This window comes from Pyxicephalus adspersus, chromosome 3 (genome assembly GCF_032062135.1).
Source record: "Pyxicephalus adspersus chromosome 3, UCB_Pads_2.0, whole genome shotgun sequence".
Lineage (NCBI taxonomy): Eukaryota > Metazoa > Chordata > Amphibia > Anura > Pyxicephalidae > Pyxicephalus > Pyxicephalus adspersus.
The window spans coordinates 95,352,572-95,378,487 of NC_092860.1; the positions used below are offsets into that span (position 1 = coordinate 95,352,572).

General features: G+C 35.9%; 1 protein-coding gene across 1 annotated transcript in view; it reads right to left on the bottom strand.

Moving 5' to 3' along the window:
- Positions 1-25,916, bottom strand: part of PRSS12 (serine protease 12) — an 87,946-nt gene that overhangs the window by 19,146 nt on the left and 42,884 nt on the right. Inside the window, exons 7-11 of the mRNA XM_072405767.1 lie at positions 24,831-25,027; positions 17,543-17,684; positions 10,491-10,696; positions 2,108-2,183; positions 1,018-1,140 (exon numbers count right to left, since the gene is read on the bottom strand). Coding sequence (XP_072261868.1) covers positions 1,018-1,140; positions 2,108-2,183; positions 10,491-10,696; positions 17,543-17,684; positions 24,831-25,027 — 744 coding nt within the window. The remainder of the gene's footprint in view (positions 1-1,017; positions 1,141-2,107; positions 2,184-10,490; positions 10,697-17,542; positions 17,685-24,830; positions 25,028-25,916) is intronic.

A 25,916-nucleotide genomic window follows, 5' to 3' on the forward strand; every position in this document is an offset into this window, starting at 1 on the left:
GTTTTGGGAATGTCCAAGTTGAATTAACCTCACTTTGGCAGATTTTTTTCCAGTCTCTGGGTCAGGACATGAAGAGGAACTTTCCCCATTGGTATGCAGACAGCTAACTGGGAAATAGTTTTACCCTTTCCTATTCTATCCAAAACTACCAAAGGTTTTAACTAATAATTTTATTATTATTACTATTATTATTAACAATAAACATAATAATGATATTATATTAAACAGTATTTATATAGCACCAACATATTACACAGGACTGTACTTTAAATAAGGGTTGAAAATGACAGAAACAAACAATGACACAGGAGGAGAAGACCCTGCCCAAAGAAGCTTACAATCTAAGAGCTATACATACATTTCATTTTTTGTATGATATGCCATGATTTAATAGTTAAGACAGCCCAGACAGAGAAATGGTTTATCATCACACATAATATTAAATGAAACCACTAGGCAATTGATCAAAACACCAAGTGGTTGGATGTGCTAAGAGCAATTTTTTGTTGTCTGATAATCAGTGGAGATTGAAGCTGTTAATGTCTAATAAACTGTAATAATGAACTGTATTCTTTCATCTCGTATTATGCCTTAGAGGGATAATGTTATACAACGAAAAATGTTATGCCCTGGAAAATATGTTGTCATTTCAGACTTAGCATAGGAAAAAGGCTTTTGTTGTCCATGTTTCACTTGCTACAGGCTAAAATAAGATTGCAGCCTTTTCAAACCCTGCAGGAAGTGCTGTCAACAGATGTGGTATCAATTACAAACAAGAAGCAGTAAAACACACTTTTATTCAACACTTTCTGTGCTGGCCATGTTCTATTCCAGATTTCTTTCAAAGTATGATGCAGCATGCAGTTGTTGCTTATATTTCGGAGCTTGTAGGAGGATACGTACATCATTACTTCATAATTCTGTATCCTTTGTGTGTGTGTGTGTGTGTGTGTATATATATATATATATATATATATATACGAACAGATCAAGCCTATTTTCTCTGTATGAACATACCTCTTAAAGCAATGTGCAGCAGTAAGCACCCAGCAGCTGCTGATGAGAGTAGCTCCACATAACAACCTTCCATCACTGTGAGAAGATTTCAGCCTTAGTGCTACCTGCCAGGGCCATCCACCTCTGTACAGAAACAAATAATTGTCACATATTACACCAGATCAAAATACAATGAGTATTGTGGCATTGTGGTTAGAATCCTTTCTTGCAAAATGTTTTTTCTTTGAATCAAGAAATTCTGAACCTAATATTAACCATTTTCTATATGATATAATTGTCTTCTATGAGCTTTAGAGGTAGTCTTATGCTGGCACAGTTTTAAAAGATAATGTGTCATTTTGCCCATTCAGTTAAAGGTTATTTTATCAAGGCATGTCCACCCTACCATGTCACCCTACTTATGTTCACTCAGCCACCTGGATCACTAAATCTACACTCTGTGTAAGCCCTATGTTGGTCTGCATCAGGGCTTACACATGTTATGACCTTCTCTCTCACATCAAGCTTGCCATTGGGGTGCTCAAAACCAAGCATTGGATGATGTATGGGTGTTTCTCGGGTCTTTTCACACAGGTGAGGGGGGCATGGGGCAATGAGTTAGGAGTGTCCTAACAGTGGAGGGAGATTGGCAATATTGAGAATTTTTGTTCTGAGAATGTAAAATTCCTGGTTGCCATGCTTTTGTGATAACTTTAGTACCTTTGTAGGCTCCAAACTAGAAGAACTAAGGAAATTAAAGGATGAAAGAACATTAAAGCAGAAGGTATCCGGGTAACTAGTGTTCTTAGGAGTATGCCAGCAATTAGACCTATGTATTTTTCCTATTTTTAGAGGTAAAGGGGCAAACCAATGGATAAAAATGAATGGGGGGCCCAGGTACTGTCATGGAGGACAAATATAATGCAGAAAAATGTTGAAAAAAATAAAATTCAAGCGAAAGAGGGAATTTTAGAGGGCACCAGAACCATGCCTAAATTTTCTTAAAAGCACTCTCCCATCATGTCTGACATTCCCCATACTTACTGATACAATGAATTTCTATGTACATCCAAAAAATGTAAAATTCATGCAACACCTTAAATTCACTTACCGTAAGGAATTTCTCCCACCAATAATGCGTTTAGGGCGCCGATGTAACAACCTTAACCCACAAACAAGGGAAGATTCTGTAGAATAATTAAAAAACAGAAATGTTTTCACTACTTGGTATCTACTTAACAAATGTTTAAAACACTAAAGCATATTTAGGTGATATGTCCATTTACCTAAAACCTAAATCAGCTAAGTATATTCCAAGGACTACAAAATTAGGGGTGTGTAAAATCTTAAAACTCGATTTCTTTAGAAAGCAGCCATAACCTGAACCATAGGTCTGGAAACCTATGTCAAACCTATGGCTTAGCAATTCATAAAATTCATACTCCCTACTAATTAGAGAGCTTTAGCAGAGGGCTGTGGGACCCTTGCAGAGAGATCACTGCTTTCACACAAAAAGCAAGGGTCATTTCTATAGTATGCTGGTGGTGGACAAATTTTTCTAATTAGGCCATATCTGCTTTTTAAAAGGAAACAAGGACCCCTCTCTATAGCATGCTGGAATGGGAAAGGCTTGTCCTCTAGGTTGTGGCTACTTTTTGAAGAAAACAAACAGCAAGACAAAAATGTCTATTATGAACCTGAAAACCATTTAGCTATTTTAAACATAACATTTATTTGAACTTTATATATCTCTAGAGCCACTTTCCTTTACAAGGTTCAAAGTGGGTGAGGTTATAGAAAGTGTTGAATCAAGATAGTGAGTGTGATATATTTATACCCAAGTAATCTAAGAATCAGAAGTTTCTTTTACCACCCCCTTGGCAAAGTCCCCAGGATACCAGACCTGTTCAGACAAGATACACATGTAGTGATATGTTGGTCTTTATTTAAAGTCCTAGCTGCACAGAAAATGATTTACTGTTCAGTGCATACATTACCATTAATACAACACATTGTAATGTGAAAAGCATTCACAGTAGGATAATTTTATCAGAATCTCCTATACTTAAAAACAGATTTATATAAATATTCATAAATGGGTGCCAGATTGTGTTAATAAAGCTTCCCTGGACAATACTAATTAGTTTATTAACTATCATGGCTCACATAGAAAATATTGGTTGGTCCTACCAAACAGCAAATAAAGATTTTAGCTGCAACACCATTTGCTAAAATTGTGGAAGATTCATAATTAGAACGGTCCACTATAGAATGAACTGTGGGGTTTTAGTCTGCCAAGTAATGCAAAGGCAAAACGGGGGTCCAGCTGTTGTTTACAACATTAGGAATCCCAAAGGGTCAGGAGATTTCCACTGAATGTTATATTAAAATTCTCCTGGTATTTACCTTCTCAGTGGTAAATTTTTAACTCCATTGTTAGGCAAGCACTTTTAATGTAGACTCCATACGTATTTATATAGTGGTTTTGTTCCTGCAACCTGGAACATAGAAATGATCCAGTCTGCAGCCAGTGAGTGTGCAGGACCTGTCAGTGACAAGTTCTGGGGATTGTAGAGGATCATGGAGGATCATGAAGGAGGTAGACAGATGGATCCCTGAAGCCTTAAAAGGACTCACTGCGTGACTTTACACTATAACACTTGTACAGTGTACTCATCAGGAGCCAGTTATAAGTGCAGGTGGTCGGTGAATAGGTAAGTCAGTAAATGAGTGCTACCTGTATTTCACTTTCATTACTATAATAACTATGAACAGGGGAAAGGGGGTGGGTCGCTGAGGGGAGCAAAAAGCTTGGAGTTGGGCTAAACCTACTATACTTCCCTGCCCCCGATCTGTTGCAGGGCACCGCCATCTTCTCTCTTTCTTTTGTTCCGCATCCTGAACTTCAGCCTTCTTCAGACAAGCACAGGGAAAGCCCCAGCCTGTTTGAAAATTTTAAACTTTAGTTCCACTTTCAGACTCCTATGCACTTAAAATAGCTAGAAGGGACTGATTTACTGCAGTTTACAGAGCAAAGAAGAAAGAGCCTTGAAAGGGATAGTTCTTTTGGCTTAGTAAATGAGATGAAGCTCAACTATACAATCATATGCAAAGAAAAATCCTTTATATCCTTCTTTACATGTGATTAGGCATGACTTGTAAATGCACTTTTCACCAAATTCACTAGGCTAAAAAAGTTAACCTTTGGGAGGTGATAGTTCACCTTGGTAAGTGAACAGCCTAAATTAGTAAGTTATACCCATTGTGTAATACTTGTCACACATGTAACATAGCAATATTTGAGGAGTGCTATTCCTCTCATTCTGATTAAAGCTAAAGAGTCAGAAAATGTTATGTTTTCTATTCTTTATAAGTAAGTCTGGTTGATTACAATAACTTAAACTTAAATAATTATATTCTTTAATAAACCCAAACTGATAAAATGTGCTTTTGGGAGTACACTCACATTAACTTCCTATACTTTTATTCTGATGAAAAGACTCCCTGTTGGCAATTTGCCACATGTGGTGTATAGAGTTTTTTTCATCAATGCATGTGCTTTACATCTCTATTTTGGTTGTATAATAATACCCAGAGTACAAACAAACCTGCTCTCAACAGTCTTGTATTATTCATTTTAATAGTACTTTCCATCTGTATAGTGAGCTGTTCATGTACGTAATTACCAAATAAAGAAGAAACCTGCTGGCCTAGTTAAAACAGCTATGATATTGTGCAAATCCATTATTTTATAGACTTTAATAAACAATTTCTAATGGAAACCAAAAGACACAATTTAATTGAGCTCCTGTGGTGTTTCATTTGCTAATTCCTTGACCCCTCAAAAATATGGTCTTATATGGATAATAAAACTATAATTATCAATTTAAAAGACTTGCTAGAGTGTTGATGTTGGCAAAAACAGCAAACATCACTTTGATTTGTTTTTATCCTCTAACAATTTTGTTAAGAATTAGATTTATTTTAATGTTCCATAAGGCGTTGATCTGTTTCTTTGCTTTTTAAGGAAATCTGATATTTAGGCAGTGTAAAGTTTCACATTATTAAATACATGTGGTCATCTTTATCTATGCTATAGTTATCAAAATCTAGGTAAAATATAGGGTTTCATTAAAATATTATGTCATTTCCATTAAAAAGTGACTGTTCTTTATTTATAAAATAGCAGAATAGTACATAGCATCATACACTAGATCATAAAGAGGCATAAAATACAAACTCAAAACAACAGAACAACAAAGGGTGTCTTGCATTAATTAACTTGCAATTCAGGTATATTACAGTTATATCAACTTCTTTGATTATTTAGCAATTAGCAATTATGTTGCTATTAAAAAAATCTCCTTTTTTTCTTGAAAGTATCAATTTGCTAAGAACGTCACCTTGAGGCATGAACCATCAGACTAAGGTACCTGGGAACAAAAAAACACAAGAAGCCCTGAGCAGCAAAGAATTTGCCACAACAAAGCTAGAAAGCCTGGAAGATAAGAATAAATTGTGCTAGTATATAGGATAATATTAATAATGTATCATTGTGCTTTATGCACCAATCTTGCAAAATTGGACAGGCAGGATGCTAGATCCAGGAGAGGGACTGTTCCAATCTTCCACAGCTACTGCATAGATTTTGCAAGCAGGGCAACACAAAAGGAGCTATTGAGCAAAAAGCGAAGAAAACCAGTGAAATCTCTGGACCTCTATTGGGCCAGCCTGACTACACAAAAATATATTTGTAATAGATTAAATAGATTTATAAATAGATTTGTAGCAATCACAAATTAGTAATTATGCAGGCAGACTGATGAACACTGTAAACTGAGATAAAGCACAACATAGATCTATGTTTGTAATGGATTAGTTCTCACCTTTACATACTGTAAATTACTTCAGTTTTGTTAACAAAACACATGTAAATGTGTTCATACATAACAAACCCTCTTTTTTAAATTACCAATACAGTAAAAACTTGCCAAAATTACCTTTGTAAAAACTTTTTTTTGTTTCTTTGTTACTTAGAACAACCAAAAATATACATGACTCTATATGCTATAACAAGCACCATGCTGGCTTTCCTCCCTTTGAGTACCCTTTGGAGATTTCTACGGAGTGGGAGCAGAGAATAAAACTATGGCAATGGGAATATAAATTCCTGCTTTGAACCTTGCAGCATCTGATTATGCTCCTTCAGTTCATATTCCCCAAAGTCAAGACACAACTAGGCATGGTACTCAAATCACAGTAAAACCTTTTTATAGGCCTACAAATATATAAAAAATATATACATTACTGTCAGAGAAACTGGTTGTGTACGTTACTTGCTGCCACACAACTTCAATTGCATACACTGATGATGAAATAAAATATTGTTATGCTACTGTTTTATAAAAATAAGCTACAGCTAAATAAGCAGATGAAATTCATATTTGGGAGCTGTTTTACCTGCCCAATAACTTGTATTAAGTGCAGCACTGTCCCAAAGTAGTAAAAAGTAGGAGTTGAAACTTCATAATCTCTTCATAATCTCTTCCTAATCTTATTTTATAATGCAGTGTTTAATTCCACTTTTTTATATTGTTAAATGTATTTTATTGATTCAAGCAGTTTAGGTACCTGAATCAAACCTGATACCAGCCCCTGGCGGTTCCCGTATAGCAGGGCTGGAATGTGGGAGTTGGTTGTAACACAATGACCGTATTGGTTTGATTGCTGACATAGAAGAGAAAGCAGAGTGGTAGCGATATGAGCTCATCAATGTGCTGCTTTTTCTTGCACTGTCAAGTCACAGGCTGAGGAGGATCCAAGACTACTTAGTATCAGAAGTGAGTTGAATGATGGACTTCTAGTGGTAGAAAAAAAGATTAACACAGGAAATCTCTGATCTGAAGGTGAATTGTGCAGCAATGGCTGCTTTCTTTGTTTTATCTTTTCCTCTGCAATTCTTTTGTAATTTTTGGCTCAGGTTCTGCTTTATACTCAACTTTATTTAGACCACAATATATACTATGAACCTTGGAGACCAGTGTACAGGTCATTACCAGTGCTGCCAAAATAACATTTATCAGATCAAAGGCATATAATGTGTGTGCTTTAACACAGTTGTCAGAGTTATAAGTCCTAAACCAAAGCAATAACACTGTAACAGCAAGTGACTAAAAATATAAAGCTTTAGATGGAAGCAGGAGTCACATTCTGGCTCCCTAAAAACCGCCAATGCGGTGGCACTGCTGGCTTCAGCTGGCAATGGGCTCTGGCTATGAAATCAGGAACACATTTTCCCAGCAGGATCAAAAGTCTACTACAAAGCAATGCAAATATTAATACGGCATGCAACTCAGAATAAAGCAATAAAAAAAAGAGGCCGGGCCAAAGAGGAGTCATGTTGGCGGGTTTCACTGCTTGTATGACATTTTGTGTGCCATACACTATTAACATGAACAGTATGAAGCCTGTTCTAATCACGATCAGAATTGTTATTGTAGGACAATTTCCAATAGATGCACATTTCAAAATATATATGTAGAGACATTTTACATGAGCCAGGATGATTTGCATAGCTGATGGGATGATTCACAAAATTGGTCCAAGAAAATTGCAGTCTATAAATCTATCCTGGTTCTTGCTTTTATTTAGAGAGATATGAGATGAGGCTTGAAACTATAAACTACTATCAAACACGTTCCCACAGGCTACCTTTCTAATTTGATTTCAATCCAAAAAGACCCAACAGATCGCATTATTTGAGAATATTTTTACAAGGCTATAAACCTTTCCTATGCAAGAGTAACACTATTCTGCCATTTCCTACATACAAGTCCTAACTGCACTACCTTAAAGCCTGATAATTATTTCTGCTGTGAAGGAAATGGATTTCACTGTCCAAAGCTTTCTATTGTTTGCAGAAATCTATGATCTTGCAAAACTTCATTTATTCTAGGGAAATAGGTCTATCGCCTAGCAACAGCGCCCATAGCATCCCCGGACTCCTAATTGGTACTGTAACTTGGCAGTTGCCTACTTATGTCTGATTGAGGCTGTTAATAATGTATCTACTTGATTCTTCACTCCACAGGCTTCAGCCAAACAGCTGTGACTGTGACTAAGGAGAATGTCAAGTAAATGAAGTTTCTGACCTTCCTCCAGACACAGTGAACTCATTTGCCTGTGGTCGTCTTCTAGGCACAAGGAAAAAGGACCATTTTATAATAAAAAACAGTTCAATTTGGTGGAGAGATATATGAAAGTTACTTCTGCTATCATCAAAAATAGAGGACATTTTTATACTTTGTTGTTCTGCTAGTAAGATCTGTGCCAATTTAATTCTGCTACAGAAATACCCTGTATGGAATACTGTTTTGCTTTATTATTTTTTTTATTTTTTATTTATTTATATTCTTGTTCTTGCATAATAATTGTTAGTGATACCTAAATATCTATTCAAATTGATATATCAACATAAAATTGATAAAAGATAACAGCACTGTTGATCCAGGAAACATCCGATTGCCTCATGGAATCAGGATGGAATTTTTTGTTCCCTGTTGAAGTAAATTGTACCAGGGGTTTTTTTTTGCCTTCCTCTGGATTAACTATGTCCATAGGGTTTTATATCAGGGATATGTTTATTTTCCTAGTGGTTGAACTTGATGGACTTATGTCTTTTTTCAACCTAACTTACTATGTAACTTGAATCAAAGAATGTACATACACTAACAGTCTGAGCAGCAGTAACTTCCATAAAGTCAGGTTCAGATCTGTATCAAGCAATCGATCCTGAATGGCTCCCAATAGCTGGCACCTTGGCACCAGCATCTGCAGATTTCACAGCTGGCAACAGTGAGCCGTACTGAACCACTCATTTCTGCCCCAGTTCATTTCATATGGGGCTACCACGGGTAGAAGCTACTTGTAGCATCTTCCCCAAGGCAGTGGTTCAATGGCATGAGGAAGCAGTAAATGCACCACAATCTCATTGCTAGTCTAAACAAAGCTTTAGGCAACCAAGAATTCCGGGCATTTCTGAGTTTACAGCTCATTTGACAGCAGGCTGCTCTCCAGTTAGCTCTAATTGAGCACTATCTTTAGAAATGTTGGAGGTCTATTAGACATTTGATATCCATAAAAATCAACTAAAAAAATAAAACCTAAAAAAGTAAATAAAAAACAGTATATAAACGTACAGATAAATGAGGATTATATTGTGTTTGTATGCACAAACATACATTTAGTTTATCTTTACTAAGACATTTGCCAGCCATACTGAAACAGAAATTATATACAGTAATCTATTCATGATTTGGTACATGATTCTGTCACAGTCACTACAATACCCCTGAGGGAGCCTTAAAGCGAAACGCATAGGAATTTGAGACCACGGCTCTGTTTGAACCTTGTATGACCACAATCAGTAAAATCTTTATTGCCCATAAGATGGGTATTTGTATCTAGTGCTAAACTCTATTTAGAAATATAACCTTCCAAGCACCATGAAGCAATAAGGGCTTATGGTCTAGGTTGTTAAAATACAATATCCTCTGTGTGTTTTTTGCATATGTATATGTTAAACATTTTAATATATTTAGTGATTTGCCTCCCCCCCCCCCCCCCCAAAAAAAACCCTGCTCTTTTCTTTTTTGCCTCTTCCATGCTTTTGTACTACATGATTTGGTAATAGTTATAAATAGTTAAAAAGATATATACAAACTTATGCACTGATTCTGTCACTGTAATAGTTACCTTACATGTTAAACTTGTGTAATAGAAAAAGAAATGCATATATACATATTTAGTTATACTATTGGAATTTGGCTTGTGTGAATCCCCAAGTATTTTTTTTTTTTTTAAAGGCAATAGGGGGGAGCAGGGATTATGGGAAATGTATGTAAGAGATACAAGGAATCAGATAGATGTAATGTCTACCTAAAATGTACTTAGTCACAAGTTATTACCTTTATTTTGCCTGTATACACTGGCACCTAATCTGGAACACCTGATTCTAACATCATGGAATGGAAGTGGTGATAAATGTAGGGTGTATTTATTGTATTTCCGTATGACAACTCTGTCTTTCCCACATTTAGATTATGAGAATAAATATATAACACACATGTCTGTAAGGCTCATTTTTGGCAATCGCATTGGTGAGATTTCTCATAAAGGTAACAATGGAATTATTGCTGGTAACGGACTATATGTAGCTTTGTAGGTGCATGTTAGTTTTAAATACTCAGTATCTTTTCAGAGATGTCTGGCCTGACTGATCTAATATCTGTTTTTTCAGATATTTGTTTAGCTCTTATCTTTAATTATAATACATACAATACAATGTTGAAATAACAATGCATACAACAATACATTTGAATAAAAATCTTAAAATACAGCAACATCTTCAAACTTTTATTAATAAATAGAAAACTATTCTGTGCACAATGAAATGTGACAGAACCTAAATATCTATTTGGTACCATGTTCCATACCTTTTGGTCCAGCTGTCAGCATTTTCTTGCTTAAGTAGTCACAGATCACACCGGCATCTTCACTATGGCGACAATTGTGTTTTCCAATATCTTGTTTAATACAGTCTGCCAATGATCTCTCCACTCCTGTACATTTAACATTATCCACATGAATAGGGCCTTTTCCTTCTCCAAAATATGCCATCGTTCTGGCCTTTGCGGGACCCCTGGAATGTTTGGTAAAGCATTAGTAAAACCACCCTTACTGAGTTTAATAATCACACACTAAAATGAGGGTAATAAGGAGAAAAAAATAGGTAAATAAAAGGAAGATGTATTATACAATATTTCACTATTAAAAAAGAAGAATGACAGTGGAGATGTTTTACTGTATACAAACAAAAATAAAACTTTACTCTCTAAATATATCTTGAAATAAGAGTAGATCTGTCCAAATCCAGAAATCCTATTACTACAACATTTATAATCAAGTGACAACTCAACATTTTGGTTACTCCCTCACATTTTAGGTGATAATACAAAGGATGAAGCCCCCCAGGGGGACTTAAACAGCAATAAAACATGACAGAGGTTCTATGTAAATGCATTTTAAATTACGTTGACGATTTCCATCTTCAATCTTAGTTAATTGTTTTATGCTTAACCAAAACCAGCCTTTCATACACACTGGAAACAAAAGGGAATAGATTTCATAAGATGATGACATGTTTGAGTCTGTTAGAAAACACAACAGAGGAATTGATTGTCCTTTGTGCTGTACTGGTTCTCACATGTTAGTGGCTTCAGACCCCAAATTTATTGATAGCACCTAAAGAATGCAGAGCACACACCTTTCTGTTTTATTATTTTTCCCTCTGAAGCAATTATATTTCCAAAAAGTTTCCCCTGGAAAAAAAAAACCATGCTTTTCTCTAACAGTAGTCTTCTGCAAGAGAAGAAGTGCTCAAATTAGGATCACTGCATCTAGGGAAAGCAAAATGCAATTAATTAAAACACTTTCTAGATAATTACCTTCACCAAACCCATTGGCAAAAAAAGCTCTAAATTCATCATGTTGTGTGTAATAGCACACTGGAGTATTTTCCAGGAACAGTGTTGTAGTGTTATATACTATATAACAACACAAAACCTGCTATTATAACAACACAAAACCAGATAATAATATACCCATACCTATGTTAAAATTCCAGAAAAATTTCTGCAGCTATGTATGCGTTACTATATAATTAATTATGTTATTACTTATGCAAACACCAGTACAGCAAAGTTTAACCAGGGTGGGCAAAACCCAGCACATTGAGGCAATCAGCTGTGCTGCAAAGTACTGCAAAGCTCAAGCTTATGCTAAAGAACTTGGTGGTAGGAAGAAAAGCATGCTGATTCTCTTGGCACTGTGTAGTTACAAGCCAGGTCAGAAACAAAACAGATAAGTGTTGAGGATATGGATATGAGAGAAAAATCAGGGATATCCTACCAGACAAAGCTGTGCTGTTTAGTAGAGTTGTGAAGATCTAAGGAAAGGATAGTCATGAATACAAATCCTTTCCTGGCTCCCATGCATGGATTGTATTAAATTATTTATCTGATAGGCTACATAATATACATCAGAATCCAGGTAGCAAATGGCCATTGCAATGCAGGGCTGCTTTGCCAAAACACTACAACCTGCTGTGTATATAACAAAATCAGTATAACATGAATGTATTACAATTTATAATCCAGATGACAAACATCAAGGGAAACCTAAAATTGTGGTCTTCATATGGTAAACCATTAATAAAAAATACTGAAGGAAAATACACTATTGGCCCCCTCAGGATTTTACTGCTTGTACTGATGCTCATGGACATTGCTAGTTCAGCAGGTAGTCAGTAAAATAAACAGACTACATTATACAACTATATAAGCATAAAAGAAAGAAGGTAATTCAATCACCTCACTAAAATGAGTAATATTATACATTCCATACTATTTCTAAAGATCTGTTTTTCTCATTTAGTACACCTCCTTGTCATACATTAGATTTTAATATGGCTTGGGAGCTGACATAGCTTGAGAACATACAGTACAGTTTATCACACCTGCATTATATACATAAAAATAATGAATACTTATGTGCTTTAACCTATTATAAATAAAGAAAGTATTAGGAATGGTACTGGAGGAAATTTGCACTTCTACTTGTTTTGTGTGTTTCCACATTCAATCAAAGAGTAAAAATAATTACATTGGAAGGTTCCCAATGTACAACGTCAATGTTTTTTTTTTTTACAATACAGTGTATTAGTATACTGATATACACATTGCAGTGGGGACATTATTGTGTATAGTAATACATTTGTATAGATGTGAATGCACCAAATCTTTACGTGTGAGAGTAATGACCATCTATCTATATATTAATTTTGTTCTGGTTTTTAACAAACACAATGCTGCCAACATCCCCAACATATATAAGATACCAAAAACAAAGAAATACCAGGCTTTACCGGCAGTCAATCTCATAAAACCATCATAAACTTTCATTTCCTTACTTCCTTTATTTCCTTTTACTTCCTTAATACAAATAATGATTCAAATATGCATGCCTCTTCCCATATGTCAAATTCAGCAAGGGTCTAGTTGACATTCTAACAAACGTGGGCTAAATATATTGTACACATCTCAACATATGTAATGTGTACAATGTATTTAGCCCACATATGTTAGAATGTCAACTAGACCCTTCCTGTTTTATGAGATTGACTGCCAGTAAAGTCCTGTGATTTCTTTGTTTTTGTTATCTGAATGACCATCTATCTGTTATTGCCACTGTGGGTTAAATTTCATCTTTCAGTTACTGCTTGAACTAAAACATACTGGCAGGGTAGTTGACCTACCACCAAAATGTGACTGTGTAATGACATATGCCTATGGTAAGGATATTACATTGTAAGTTGACATTGTTACTGATACTATATAAATACATGATATTAGGAAGATCAAGAATTGAATGGATATTTTATTGTCTTGCAACAGTGTATAATGTTTTCAGGCATGTGTTTCCTAAAGTGAGGCCTTGATGAAATTGATAATAACAAACTGTTACCTGCAAACCTGCAAAATACAATGAATACTTGTTCATTCTGCCTCCCATGCTGCTGATTCCATGACAGTGAAGAGAAATTGCAGAAAGAAGAACCTGCAATATCCAGCTTTTGGGTCATGTTAGCACATAGAGCTTGATTTATTTAGGCTCTCAAAGATGGGAGAAGATATAATTGGCAAACCTGGATGATGTTACTAGAATGAACCTAGAATAGATTTCTTAAAACTGACTTGCTATTAATTGGCAAAAGGTTTTCAATTCTGCACCAGATCCATTCCAGATTTGCTGGATCATGCAGGTTTCTCCAGGGTTGGAGAGCTTTAATAAATCTTGCCTGTAGAGTCTGGCAAAAGGAACCACAGAATGCCATAAGTGAAAATTAATATGTATATTCCAAAAACAACGGAAAAGGTTGTCAGCTTTTTGTCTTTAAAAGTTCTAATTGATCAAGAGCATGGTAAAGCTTGTATTAGGTAGTGATTTTCAGCTGGATTTGTTCTGCAATGCTGAAGACATGATAAAATTTATCCAAGCTACTTCTTCAGTTTCTCCAATGCTTTATTTTACTGTTAGTATTGCTATGTATTGGGGTATTTAGTCTGGCCCTCAGGAAATAATGTCAAAGTTGCCTTTTGGAAAAATTACAGAAAAGTACATACTTTTATTATTTTTTTCTAATCTCTACCTAGAAGAAAAGTACATGTATTCAAACCTGCTACCAAATTACAGACCTATCCTTATTCTAACCTCAAAAATATATGTTAATAATATTATCCTAATATGTCCTAATATTTTTGGCTAAACTAGAAAAGCTAAAAATGCTATCCTAACGAATATTGGAAGAAAATGTATAAAACTAAGCTACTGTGTATCCTTCTGGATATGTCATATTTTTTCCAAACTGACAACCATTGTTTTTATGAGAACAGAGACTACTGTGTAGTTCTGTATACTGTGTAATATATTGGTGCTATATAACTGCAGAAAAGAAATAATAAGGTAAGACCAGTTTATTTATAAATGAATGGCATATTCCTCTATGTGCCTGTAAGACAACACTAAATTGTGCTTACTGTGGTAAAAAGAAATAGTGATTATTGTATTTTTTCCCCACACATGAGAATTTGACACATTACATGCATTAAGTTTAGTGTCGAGGACGCCAAACATTTCGCCCTAAATTTCACTCCTTCGTTAAATTGGCTGCATGTTGTCAGATGCTGTAGCCAGTCCTCAGACATTATGTAATACAACAGATAATGTGTGTGTGATCTCATGCAATGCTTGACTGCACTGCAATAAGACATTCTGATGTATTTAGGCTCTTAATGGCTCTTTTCTAATTTGGAAGCCAGTCCTTTAATATGATTTAGGCTGTTCGTTATACTCAGTATCATATAATGATATTGTTGGCTCACAGGCAATACATTGCAGTACCAAGTAACCCTTATCAGGCCAGATGGATTGGGAAAATGCTTTGTTAATACCGTTTCCAGGCCCTGAAGCATTTCTTTGTAGCTCACACAACTACTTTGATACATGCCTCTCTTAACAATATCTATTTGCTGTAATCATCTATAGTACTTTTATGGAAACAATGTGCTAGATTATAGATGATAGCTTGAAGGTGTAGCTTATTCCCATAAATATAGAACATATATAGTGGAAATCCTCACGCTATGTTTTTTTCATCAGTAGTACATTCACACATCATTTTACAGGTGTTTTTATGTTTACGAGGAGATTTAACGAAAAAATTCTGTCTCATCCTAGTAATGTTTGCATTATTACATTGTTAAAAATAATACTAATACTTTTATTACAAAGTGAATCAGTTTAAGAAGGGTTTTATTACATAATATCCTAAATGAAACATTTTATAAACCTAATAAAATTTCTCTCCGCCCTTTATGGGGCAAACATATTCCTACTGGGCCCACATACTTACAAGCAAAAAGCAGTGGACCTCTGAGGCTGGAATTGCATTACAATAATAAAGGAGCTCTAAGCACTGCTGATTCACAAACTTCCAACCATGCTAACTATCAGGTAAACTGCACCAAGAATAACAATTTTCCTTTAATTTATTATTACCAACATATGATATAGCAATTTATAGAAATGTCACTAGCATATTATATACTTATAATGTTTATACTTAATATGGAACCAGGAACAAAAAGGAAAAGCAAGGTGGGAAGGACCTGCTTGACAGTTGGTTCATTTTTTTTTAAAAATGTTCTGTCTGTCTTTAACCCATGGGTTTTGTTTTTAAAACAGAGAATCAGACATTCGCTCAAACATTCCCTTATGGGAATGTTCCAGGTTCATGTGTTTCAATGGTAATAATTGATTCCCACCAGGAAATGTTTGAGGTAATAATAGTTTCCCAGTTTTACAAATAGAGAGTTTGATCTCTTGTTATTTTTTTATTTTTTCCTTATTCATTCTCTAGGGATACTAGCAAGGCGCACCTGCCAAATGGGCTAGTACCAATAACTGCATAGTGAGGAACTCAAAAGAAGACTACCAGCCAGAAAACTTCTGTTCCATAAATGTATTGTGCTGAGTTGGAATCTTTAGAGATACTGTACACACGTTTTAATTCTTATTAGGCTAATTCTGTCTTCATTTCTTTACATTTAGGTGGCTATAAATGACTACTAAATACAGCTGATTTATTAAAGTGATTGAGAAGCTTTACATAACATATTTAGTGAATAATGACAGCATTTATCCAAATACGCAAAGCAAATTTCTGATCAAAGTAACAATTTCAAAGATTCAATTCTCAACTCCACAATTCTCAACTCAACAATAGCAATGTATTGTCAATGTTCCTGCCCCACCACACCCCTTTACCAGCCACTCATGTTTTTTTTTTTTTTTTAAACTTTACTAATAACAAAGTTGTGGGATTTTTCCATCATTTAACAGACCACATACCCCATATAATTTATATGTGATTTGGCATTGCAAACCTGCATTCCAATCAGATTAAACCTAATGAAACAGAAAAGAATGCCTGGAGAAATGAAATAAATCTATGTAGTAAAATTCAAGAAAATGGCTAAAAGAGTTAAACAACCCAGCAGTATCTTATATCTCTTAGGGATTTAAATGGCAAATGTTTGTTATCAATTTCCAAGATCTGTTCATTTGCCATGGCCATCATTGTCTTAATTCATTTTAAATGACATATATATAATAATAATGCCGAGTCAAGACACCAAATATTCAAATGACTTAAGAGTTTCTTTTTGAACTGACCCTTTAAAGTAATACATTTTCTAAAAATCAATCTAACTAAAAATGCATGTGTCTTGCCAGCATGCTGCAAAATGGGGCCCTTGTTTTCTATAGTAAGCCAGATATCTTTTTAAGGAGGTCCCATAGCCCCTGCTAATTCAGAGCTCTTCATTCAAATGGGAGTATAAGCTTTGCTGATTACATGGTGATGAGCTATATAATTAGGATATCAGGGTACATATTGGTCCTTTGCAGAGAGACTCCTGCTTTTTCACAAATAATAATGGTTTTCTTTGCAGCTGCTGTCATTTAACATATTTTTTACTACTCAAGTTGCAACTGCTTTAGTAGAAAATGACCTGTAAGACATTAAAAACATTTTAAATTTGGTGCAAGTATTTAACGGATTTAAACTGAAGGCTCAGTTAGATTTTAAAAATTTTAAATGTTTTTAAAGTCACTATTTTAAAATTATTACAATTTTGATCATGAATATATTTTTTTTATTAAAAAAAGTCATATGTGTACATATACATAACTATACAAGGACAGTGATGCTAATATAGCAGTGTGTGATTTACTACTGCTGTATAATAAATTTTCACATGCATTAGTAATTCATATTTATTAATGTCTCTTTTCTGAGAGCCCTCCAGCAGCGCATGGAAATATACTGCTTGTCAGACATATTCTACACTAATAGCATCAGACTTACTTGTAGCCAAGCTGCCGACACACAACAGACGCATCTTTATCGGTCCATCCATCATCACAGATTGTCCCCCACTGGCCATTGAGATAAATCTCCACACGCCCCTCTTTCTTTGTTTCACCATCCATCAACCTTATAGGAGGACCTGGAACAAAGGCAGCAATGAGATAAAGACAAAGGGACACTGAGAAAAGACCTAATTTACAGAGGACAAATGTATGAGGTCATATATTAATTATAAAGCCCTCTAGAGATGCTTTAAACTGAATATCATATTGTAATTAAAAATCTTCTTCTTTTTTGATAGGGACTTTAAAGCTATTCTTGTGTAGTAAAAGCAATATATACTTTTATGTACAATGTCAAAGCAGAGATCAACCTTCACAAAAGAAAACCTAATTTTGTAGAGCAATAGGGTTGGCTATCTCTTTGTGAAAGCAGAAGTAAACCTAGCAAACTCACCTCTCTGCTGCCATCATCCTTCTGTTATCCTGATTCAGGATGATCCTCGGCCATGTTGATGGGCTTTTTGTCAAAACCAAATCAACCAAACGCAATCAGGCAGGTAGACATTGCCTGTTCCTTTCTGCTATAATGACGGGTCTGATCATACAAACTTAAAAGTGGGACTTTAGTTATACTTTATGTAAAAAAATAGTTTTCCTATACTGTGTTTGGTGAACATTGTCAGTCTACTGTAGGGACTATGGTAGGGCATGCAACACAATGTTCATTGACATGACTGTAGTAGTCCAACACATTAGTATTCAGAGAAGAGTGACAGTACTACAGCTTAATTTATTGGTGTTATTACCCCAAGAAATAAAGATGTTTTCCCTTTTAATAAGGGGTCCTACCTATTTTGCTGAAGCGGGGAGAGTTTGAGCACCAGTAAAACAATCACCATGATGGAAACCGTAGTATTCTATTAGGTAGAAAAAGCTTTCCTGGTAAAGGTCCTAGCAGATGGGAAAATATTAAAATAGAGTGCAAAGATCTTCTACATGAAATTCTAACATGAAAGTCAGCTTACCATAAATATATTGCATTTGAAGTAGTTTATTACTAAGTAATTAATTTACCCATTAATTGTTATAGTGAAGTAAAATGTCCAATTACTTGGAATGGCATAGTTATTTTGGAAAATGTGTTTTGATATACAACATAAACATGTTCAAAGTACTTTTACACAGATTACTAATTCTGTATAAGTAACATATGTCTGTCACATACTGTAAAGCAACATATGCCCATAACACTCCTTGTATTCTGAGTATCTAGCGTTTCCCAAAATGAACAAGCATGTAAATATTAAATGTACTCACTAATGTATACAATATATTTCCAAATATTTATGGAAACCAGGTCTGTTCCAGCATGACTGTCTACAAAGCCAAGTCCAAAATGACACAGTTTGATGAGTTTGGTGTAAAGGAATTGGAATGGACAACATTTTCCCTTGACATGCACCCAAATATTATTGTAAGTCTTCCCCGAAGATTGAATGCTGTAATAAATACTTTTTTTTCCCAAGTTTTTGTTTTATTCTTCAACTACAGGGCCATTTTGAGTTCTATTCAATTCCAGACCAAGATACAAATATGACCTCATCTGCTGTGCAAGTTGACACTAAGGAACAATCCCTCCTAGAACTAAGCTCATCCTTTGTCGTTTACCTATCCTGGAAAAACTTCAGCAAACAGGAACAGCCCTGTCTTTAAAAGTTAGAGTGGATTAGTACAGGATTCACAGTTTGCATTTAGGCAAATGGAGCACATCAAAGCAAATCTTAACACGTCTTAATATATGGTTCAACATATGTAGGTGTGGGTTACAAAATCTATTGACATTTGATACAAAGTGAAATGCAATGCACATTGAAATGAATGTTCTCAGTTGTGCTTTTATTGCTTTAACCATTGTTAAATGACTTCTGGAGTTCCTAGGAGAGAACTGATAGTTCTCAACAAAATGTAAGTCCTTCCTCACTATACATAAGCCAACAGTATTCTAGTCTACATTGTCCCAACAATACCAATATTTTACCCTTTAAAACTAATTTGCCATGTACCCCCAATCCCTCCTCCTACACCTTCCCCACCCCATGTTTACTTTGTTGACACAATTTGTTTGAGTGCGTTTATTGTATGTTGTAAAATGAGAAAATTCAATAAAAAGATTCTTTTTTTTGAACTGAAATGTACGGCTTTCAGAAAGAATGCAACAAATGATGTTGCCTCATATCAAACCCCCTACTCCTTTTTTTCAGAAGAGCAACCACGGCCTTCCTGATTCTAAGGACAATACAGTAAATTACAATGACAATCATGTTTTAAAGCCGTGAAATTGTGCAGCCATCTATCCAACAAGTAAAATTTCTAATCATAATTCTCTTGATCAGACTAAAATAAGTCAGAATGTTATGGACACTTCAAATAGGCGACCATCACAGGAAATGTGCTGTCAAGAGGTAAGGATCCTCCTTGGCCAAAATACCAGAAAACCCACTTTGAATGACAACACAAACCAACCTTGAGACTATCTGGCCACCACTTCAACCCCCAGAGTGGAATTATTGCCCTTAGAAATATTTTGAACATTACCCACTGGTTCCAGGGTACATAAATATTTGTTGTTGTGGATCCCTTCTCCAGGCTGGCAGCAGTTGGCACCATGTTTGTCACAATGTTTGGCATCTGCCCCACCATCATCTCTATAACTCCTGGGTTCTCATTGATGTATATGCTTATATATATAACTTATATGGTGGGTGGAGACAGCAAAACCCAACCCACATCGAACATACCTCTCCTGCCGGCACATGTAGGCCAGCTATGACAATCTGTTCTCTGCACATTGTTTTTTTTTTATAATGAAGGGAATAATATTCACGTTGCGACTTCTATGGGTCTGGCAAGACACTGGCAAGGAAGACAATCCATGTATGTTGTCTCCTGCCAGAGCGATTATATTGACGCTCATGTGGTAATGCTTGAAGATGCCAATCTCATTCGCTGCTCAAGCGCAGATCTCATCCAGCAAATGTTCTAGCAGGGTGACCTCAAGGTGTAACGTAAGAGGAACAAGGTGTAACGCAAAGGAACAACTAGAGAAGGCTGAGAATAGTGAAATCCCTCAGGAAGAAGTTGTAACAAGTTTCATGCTTTAAAATTGATTCCTTTTTAGAAGCACAGAATATAAATGGGTATTAAAGTTTTAAAGAAATGACAACAGAGACTATTGAACCAGGGAACATCTGATTGCCTCACAGGATCAGAAATAATTTTTTCCCCTGTTAAAATAAATAGAACTGCATTTATAAAGGTTTTTTTTGCCTTCCTCTGGATCAACTATGTAAGTATGGTTTTGTCTAGAATATGCTGGTTTCTAGCATGTTTTTTCCCTAGTGGTTGAACTTGATGGACTTGTCTTTTTCCAACCTGTCTAACTATGGTATTACGTAACTATGTCTGGAGCCAGGCAGGGGTTAACCTATTAAATTTACTTATCGATTGTACACACACTTTCCTCTTTAACAGTCTCTTCTGTATTGGTGCTGTCCACCCTTTGCCTATTTGCCTATGCTGCTCAGCTCAGTGTGTCCTTTAAATTATTTACAAAAATTAGTTTAAAATGTCACAAATAACATGTACAGAGAGTATACAACACAGGACGGGCCACAAAAAAAAAAAACAGAGTACACATATAACTTTTTATTTGTGGAAGGTTAAATGTCAAATAAAATTGTTTTGCATAGGAAGAAGACTTTGTACAAGTACTTGATAGAAATATGGCTATATTTGTTAAATTGAATTTGTGAAACAGTAAGAATGACTGAAAGAACCAAAACACAAGCCGTTTCTGCTTTTGTATGACCTGGCTTGATCTATCTTCAATTACAATTATCGGTTAAGTCAGAACAGATGGTTCATGTCTTAGGAGTTTTTTCCTATGAATATTTCAGGTTACAAAGACAGAGGCCAGCTTTATTAATCAAAGTCACACTTAATTATTGCCCTTGTTACTCCCTTGAAGAGGAAAATCATTCATACTCCAACCAGACCAATGTTAATCTGCAACTGGAACAACAGGAACATCTGCATTTACTATCTGCCTATAGGATAAAGTGGAATAGTATTTCAGTTTTGGAAACCAGCTGCAAGGTCCTGCACAGTACACGTGAGGCCATCAAATCATCAGCAGCTGCTCTCAATAAGGGATCACACCTATTCTTTTATATTTAAAATTTGTTAAAGAATTCCAGGAAAGTAAGGGACTCTTTTAATTTAAAAATCAGCAATTTAAAACCCATAAGTGTGAAGCCAAAGTACACTTATAATTACTGCATGATAACATTTATGCCAAGTTTATTGAGTTCTAAAACAATATTTATGGAGCTATGTCTATCATTACAGTATAGGCAAAGTCCCATTTGGTGGAAGTCGCAAGCTTTTTCTACATAACGTAATTGGAGGATACAATAAATTGTCAGCGAGGCAGAAAATTGGCAGTGTACAAGCCTCTTGGGTCTACTGTATGACTGTCAATCATTTCTAGACCAGCTGTACTATTACCCTATGTTTCATTAATGGAAAATCTTTTGCTTAACCACTCATACAGGAATTTAGGATCCTTGGCTCACGACCTCTTCACCAAGTGTTTGGATCCGTGGGATTCTTATTTTATTTTATTTAAGAAAGTTCAGTTTTAAACATATATTGCACAGAAGAAAATACATGATGATTGAATTGCAAACAAGTGCATTATTGCATGAGTTACTGTATTCTTGCAACAGCTGTGGCTTCAACAATTCCATACTTGTCTACTGGACAATAAATCAATAATGAGTAAAGAAGTAGGATCGCATTAGCACTTAGACAACTAGCATTTTTTACACTATTGGAAAATCTGAAATATGCATATGGTTTAAATTAACTATATCTCTTTAAAACTCTGCCCAGGCTCACAACTATATATACCGTATATATATATATATATATATATATATATATATATATATATATATATATTTATTTAAATTTTGACATTTTATATTGACAATAAAAGATGGCAGGTGTGCTTGTAACTTTGGTCTGTCTGTGTATCTTTACAATATTTTCTTTTACTTCCTGTCTCAAGGTGCAATTGGAAGCAAAAGGAAGAGAAGTCTCTTCTTCAACATCTGTCTCCAGCACAAAAAGTGAGATTCTCACTTAATTCCTGTTCCTTTAGAACTTCTCCAACCCTTTCATATTTTATCCACGATGTAACATTACAACCTATTTTATCATCCACAAAATATGCATGAAATGGATAACTACAGATACATTTCCTAAATAATATTAACAAAAAAAGTCTAGCAATCTCAGATAAATATTCAGAAAGCATTTTCACTAGACTCCTGAATGCTAATAGACTGACTTCTATGGATTACTATACAGTATTGTGCTTTGTGTCAGTGAATTTTATTTTTTGTGCCATTGTTGCCATTGCCAATGCCATTTATGCCATTGCAAATTTAATTTGTTTTTTCCACCATGGTTGGTACTATATTTATTTAAAACATTTCTAAAGCACGTGTCAAATTAGCACCTGACAGAGAACTGTTTAAACTTTTCAAACACTACTTAGTTCTTGATTATTTTTTTACTTACAAACAAAACCACAGTAACTGGATTTGCTATTACTTTAAATTTCTCTGACAGTGTGAAATGGCAGCAAGCCAGTAACACAATGAAAGAGAGGCCCGTAGCCGTAAGAAGTTAGGCACAGGGCCTACATGACGGGGGTGGGAGGCCTAGCCCAGGGGTGTTAAGGGTTAAAAAAATGTAGTTAGGCCAGAGGGGGCTGTGCTAGTGTGGAGCGTGGGGTAGGAGGGGATTAGGAATAGGATGAGTTAAAAGGGGCTGGACAGAAGTGAGGGGCCCTCTTTTGGAAGAAAAAGTTTCCCACCCACCCACCCCGTTTATAGTTATAATTATAATTTGAAAGTGTGGTTAATTTTAGTGGTTGAGGTCTTGGAAGGCAAGGATCCAGTGCATTGGTAAAGTGGTGGAATTTGGCAGGGGGGGATCCTCTTTTGTGGGGTCTCCCAATTTATGGTGAATGGATGATTGTTGATGCTGGGCGGCTAGGGGCCAAGGCTAAAAGAATTAAACACCTGTTGGGTGCAGATTTTGCCTTCTGAGACCTGCAGCCTGGTTGTTTGGGTGTATAACCAGGAGTATGGGTGGTATTTTAAAATGGTATTTTATACCATTATGGATATTGTTGTTATGGTTCGGTATTAATAAAAGGGAGGAATATGTTTGCGTTATATAATCCTGGATAAGTAATAATAATAATAATAATAATAATGGAGAGTTATGTTATGGTAAATGTATCCTTGCATATCAAAAGTGTAAATGTATTTATTTATTTGTCATTTATTTATTGGATATTTGTTAATTGCTTGAATGGTTAATTTATTTAATGGTGTTTAAATAAACAGCTGCTTGCCAGCCAATTTAAATCCAAGATTGGTGTCTGGGTATTTAATGGTGGGGGAGTGGTTGGTTAGCAGGTAGGCGGTCGTGGGGAGGCGGAAGTTCTGATGGTGGTGGTGAAGGATGGGCTAAAAAGTCAGAGCTACCCTCGTCATGGTAACTTTAAGATGTCACCTTTATTATTCTTAGGCTTATCAGAAACTGCAATTAATGACAACTTATCACCTTATCCCGGGTGGTAAGAGATAGAAAATTCAATATCTGTTGATTATTTTTTGTTCTACCTTTTATTTGGGGTAAGATTCTGGGGCAGGAAAGCCCCCCCCCCCCTCACTTATTGTCTTTACTGCCACAGTAATAACTGAATGGGAGCGCAGGGTCTCCTGGGATACTCATGTTACATAGCCCAGGAGGCTTTGAGCCCAATCTCACGTATGCACAGTGAGATCTGCACTTTTATTTTACATTTACAGCAGTTACCTGATCTCACTCCTGTGCTGTGTGAGATCAGGTAACATTAGCAGAAGAAGGAATCAGAGAGAAGGAGACAGCATCCTCAGCATTGGGACGAAGGAAGAATCCAGGACAGCGTGGGACCAAATCGAGGACTACTCTGGAGGGATCAAAGACTCTGTGTAAGTAGGTGTGATTTTTTTTTTTTTATTTAATGAAAGTTCTATTTTAACAAGGGGACATAAGAAGTATTGGATTGTGGCATCAGAACATTGAACATCTCATTCTGAAGAAAGGGACTCTTTGTATGCTTTCATTTACTAACATATATATTTTTTAGATTGTTTACATACCAGGAAAGGGCCTATGCTGATCTGAGTCTGGATGACAAGTTATATAAACATCTTCTTGATGGCTGCAGTCATGTTTGCCCCAGTCTTGTTTTGTGCACTGTGTAAGAGTGGACTCCTTGCCTGTGCAAACCACATCATCCAACCAGATGATACCAGTTCTTTCTTCCATATCATTCTCCAGTGAAATCTTTCCATACCTAAAATATAAACAAACAGATTTTTTTGTAAATTATTGCCATCTAAAAAACAACTTCAGAACCCCCATTTATCTTTTTGCATTGCACATTGAACCTGTGCTGCCAATAATAAAATATATAATGCTTAAACACTCATTCTGTAAAGTCAAAAAGTTAGTGCTTTCCAAAGTAGAATAAGTGGGTGAGATCACCATAATATGAAGTACTGGTAGATGAAGGACATTGTATACTTTTTAAGAAATCTGTTCCAGGTTTGCTGAATCATTTAGGTGGTCCAATGATAGTGTATCTCCAAACTTGGAGAGCTTTGGAGTGGGTAGGTTGTGTCCGGGGACAGGTTGGCGACCACTGGTCTAAATCACAGTCCCACAACAATCAGAGGTCCAGTCCACTGCACTCCAGCACTGAAATGTAGCCATATTCTGCCCTGATGACATGGCTATTGGTATTGGTCTTGGCACTGATTACAGTAAAGAAGTAATGGCATTAGCAGGAAGACGGCAACAAGGCTGGAGCAATGCTGACAGACTGGCCATCACAACCAGAACTTTAACCAAGGGAGATTTTGAAATTGCCTTAGGCCAGGGGTCTGCAACCTGCGGCTCCGGAGCCGCATGCGGCTCTTCAGCGTCCTTGTTGTGGCTCCCATCGGCTGCCGCGGGGAGATCTCTGATGGGGGATCCCCTTCCTCCCAAGACACTGCAGAGGAGGGGGATTCCCTATCCAGTGTTCTAATGAAAAAAATCTACCAGTGAAATAAATCTACCACGGGGCGTGTACAAATGGGTGTGTACAATGACATCCCCCTCCTTTGAACCCCAATTCCTCTGGAATGGGGAGATGTACAAAACCAAAAATGTAGGTGCAAGTGGGGGACACCTGTGACTAA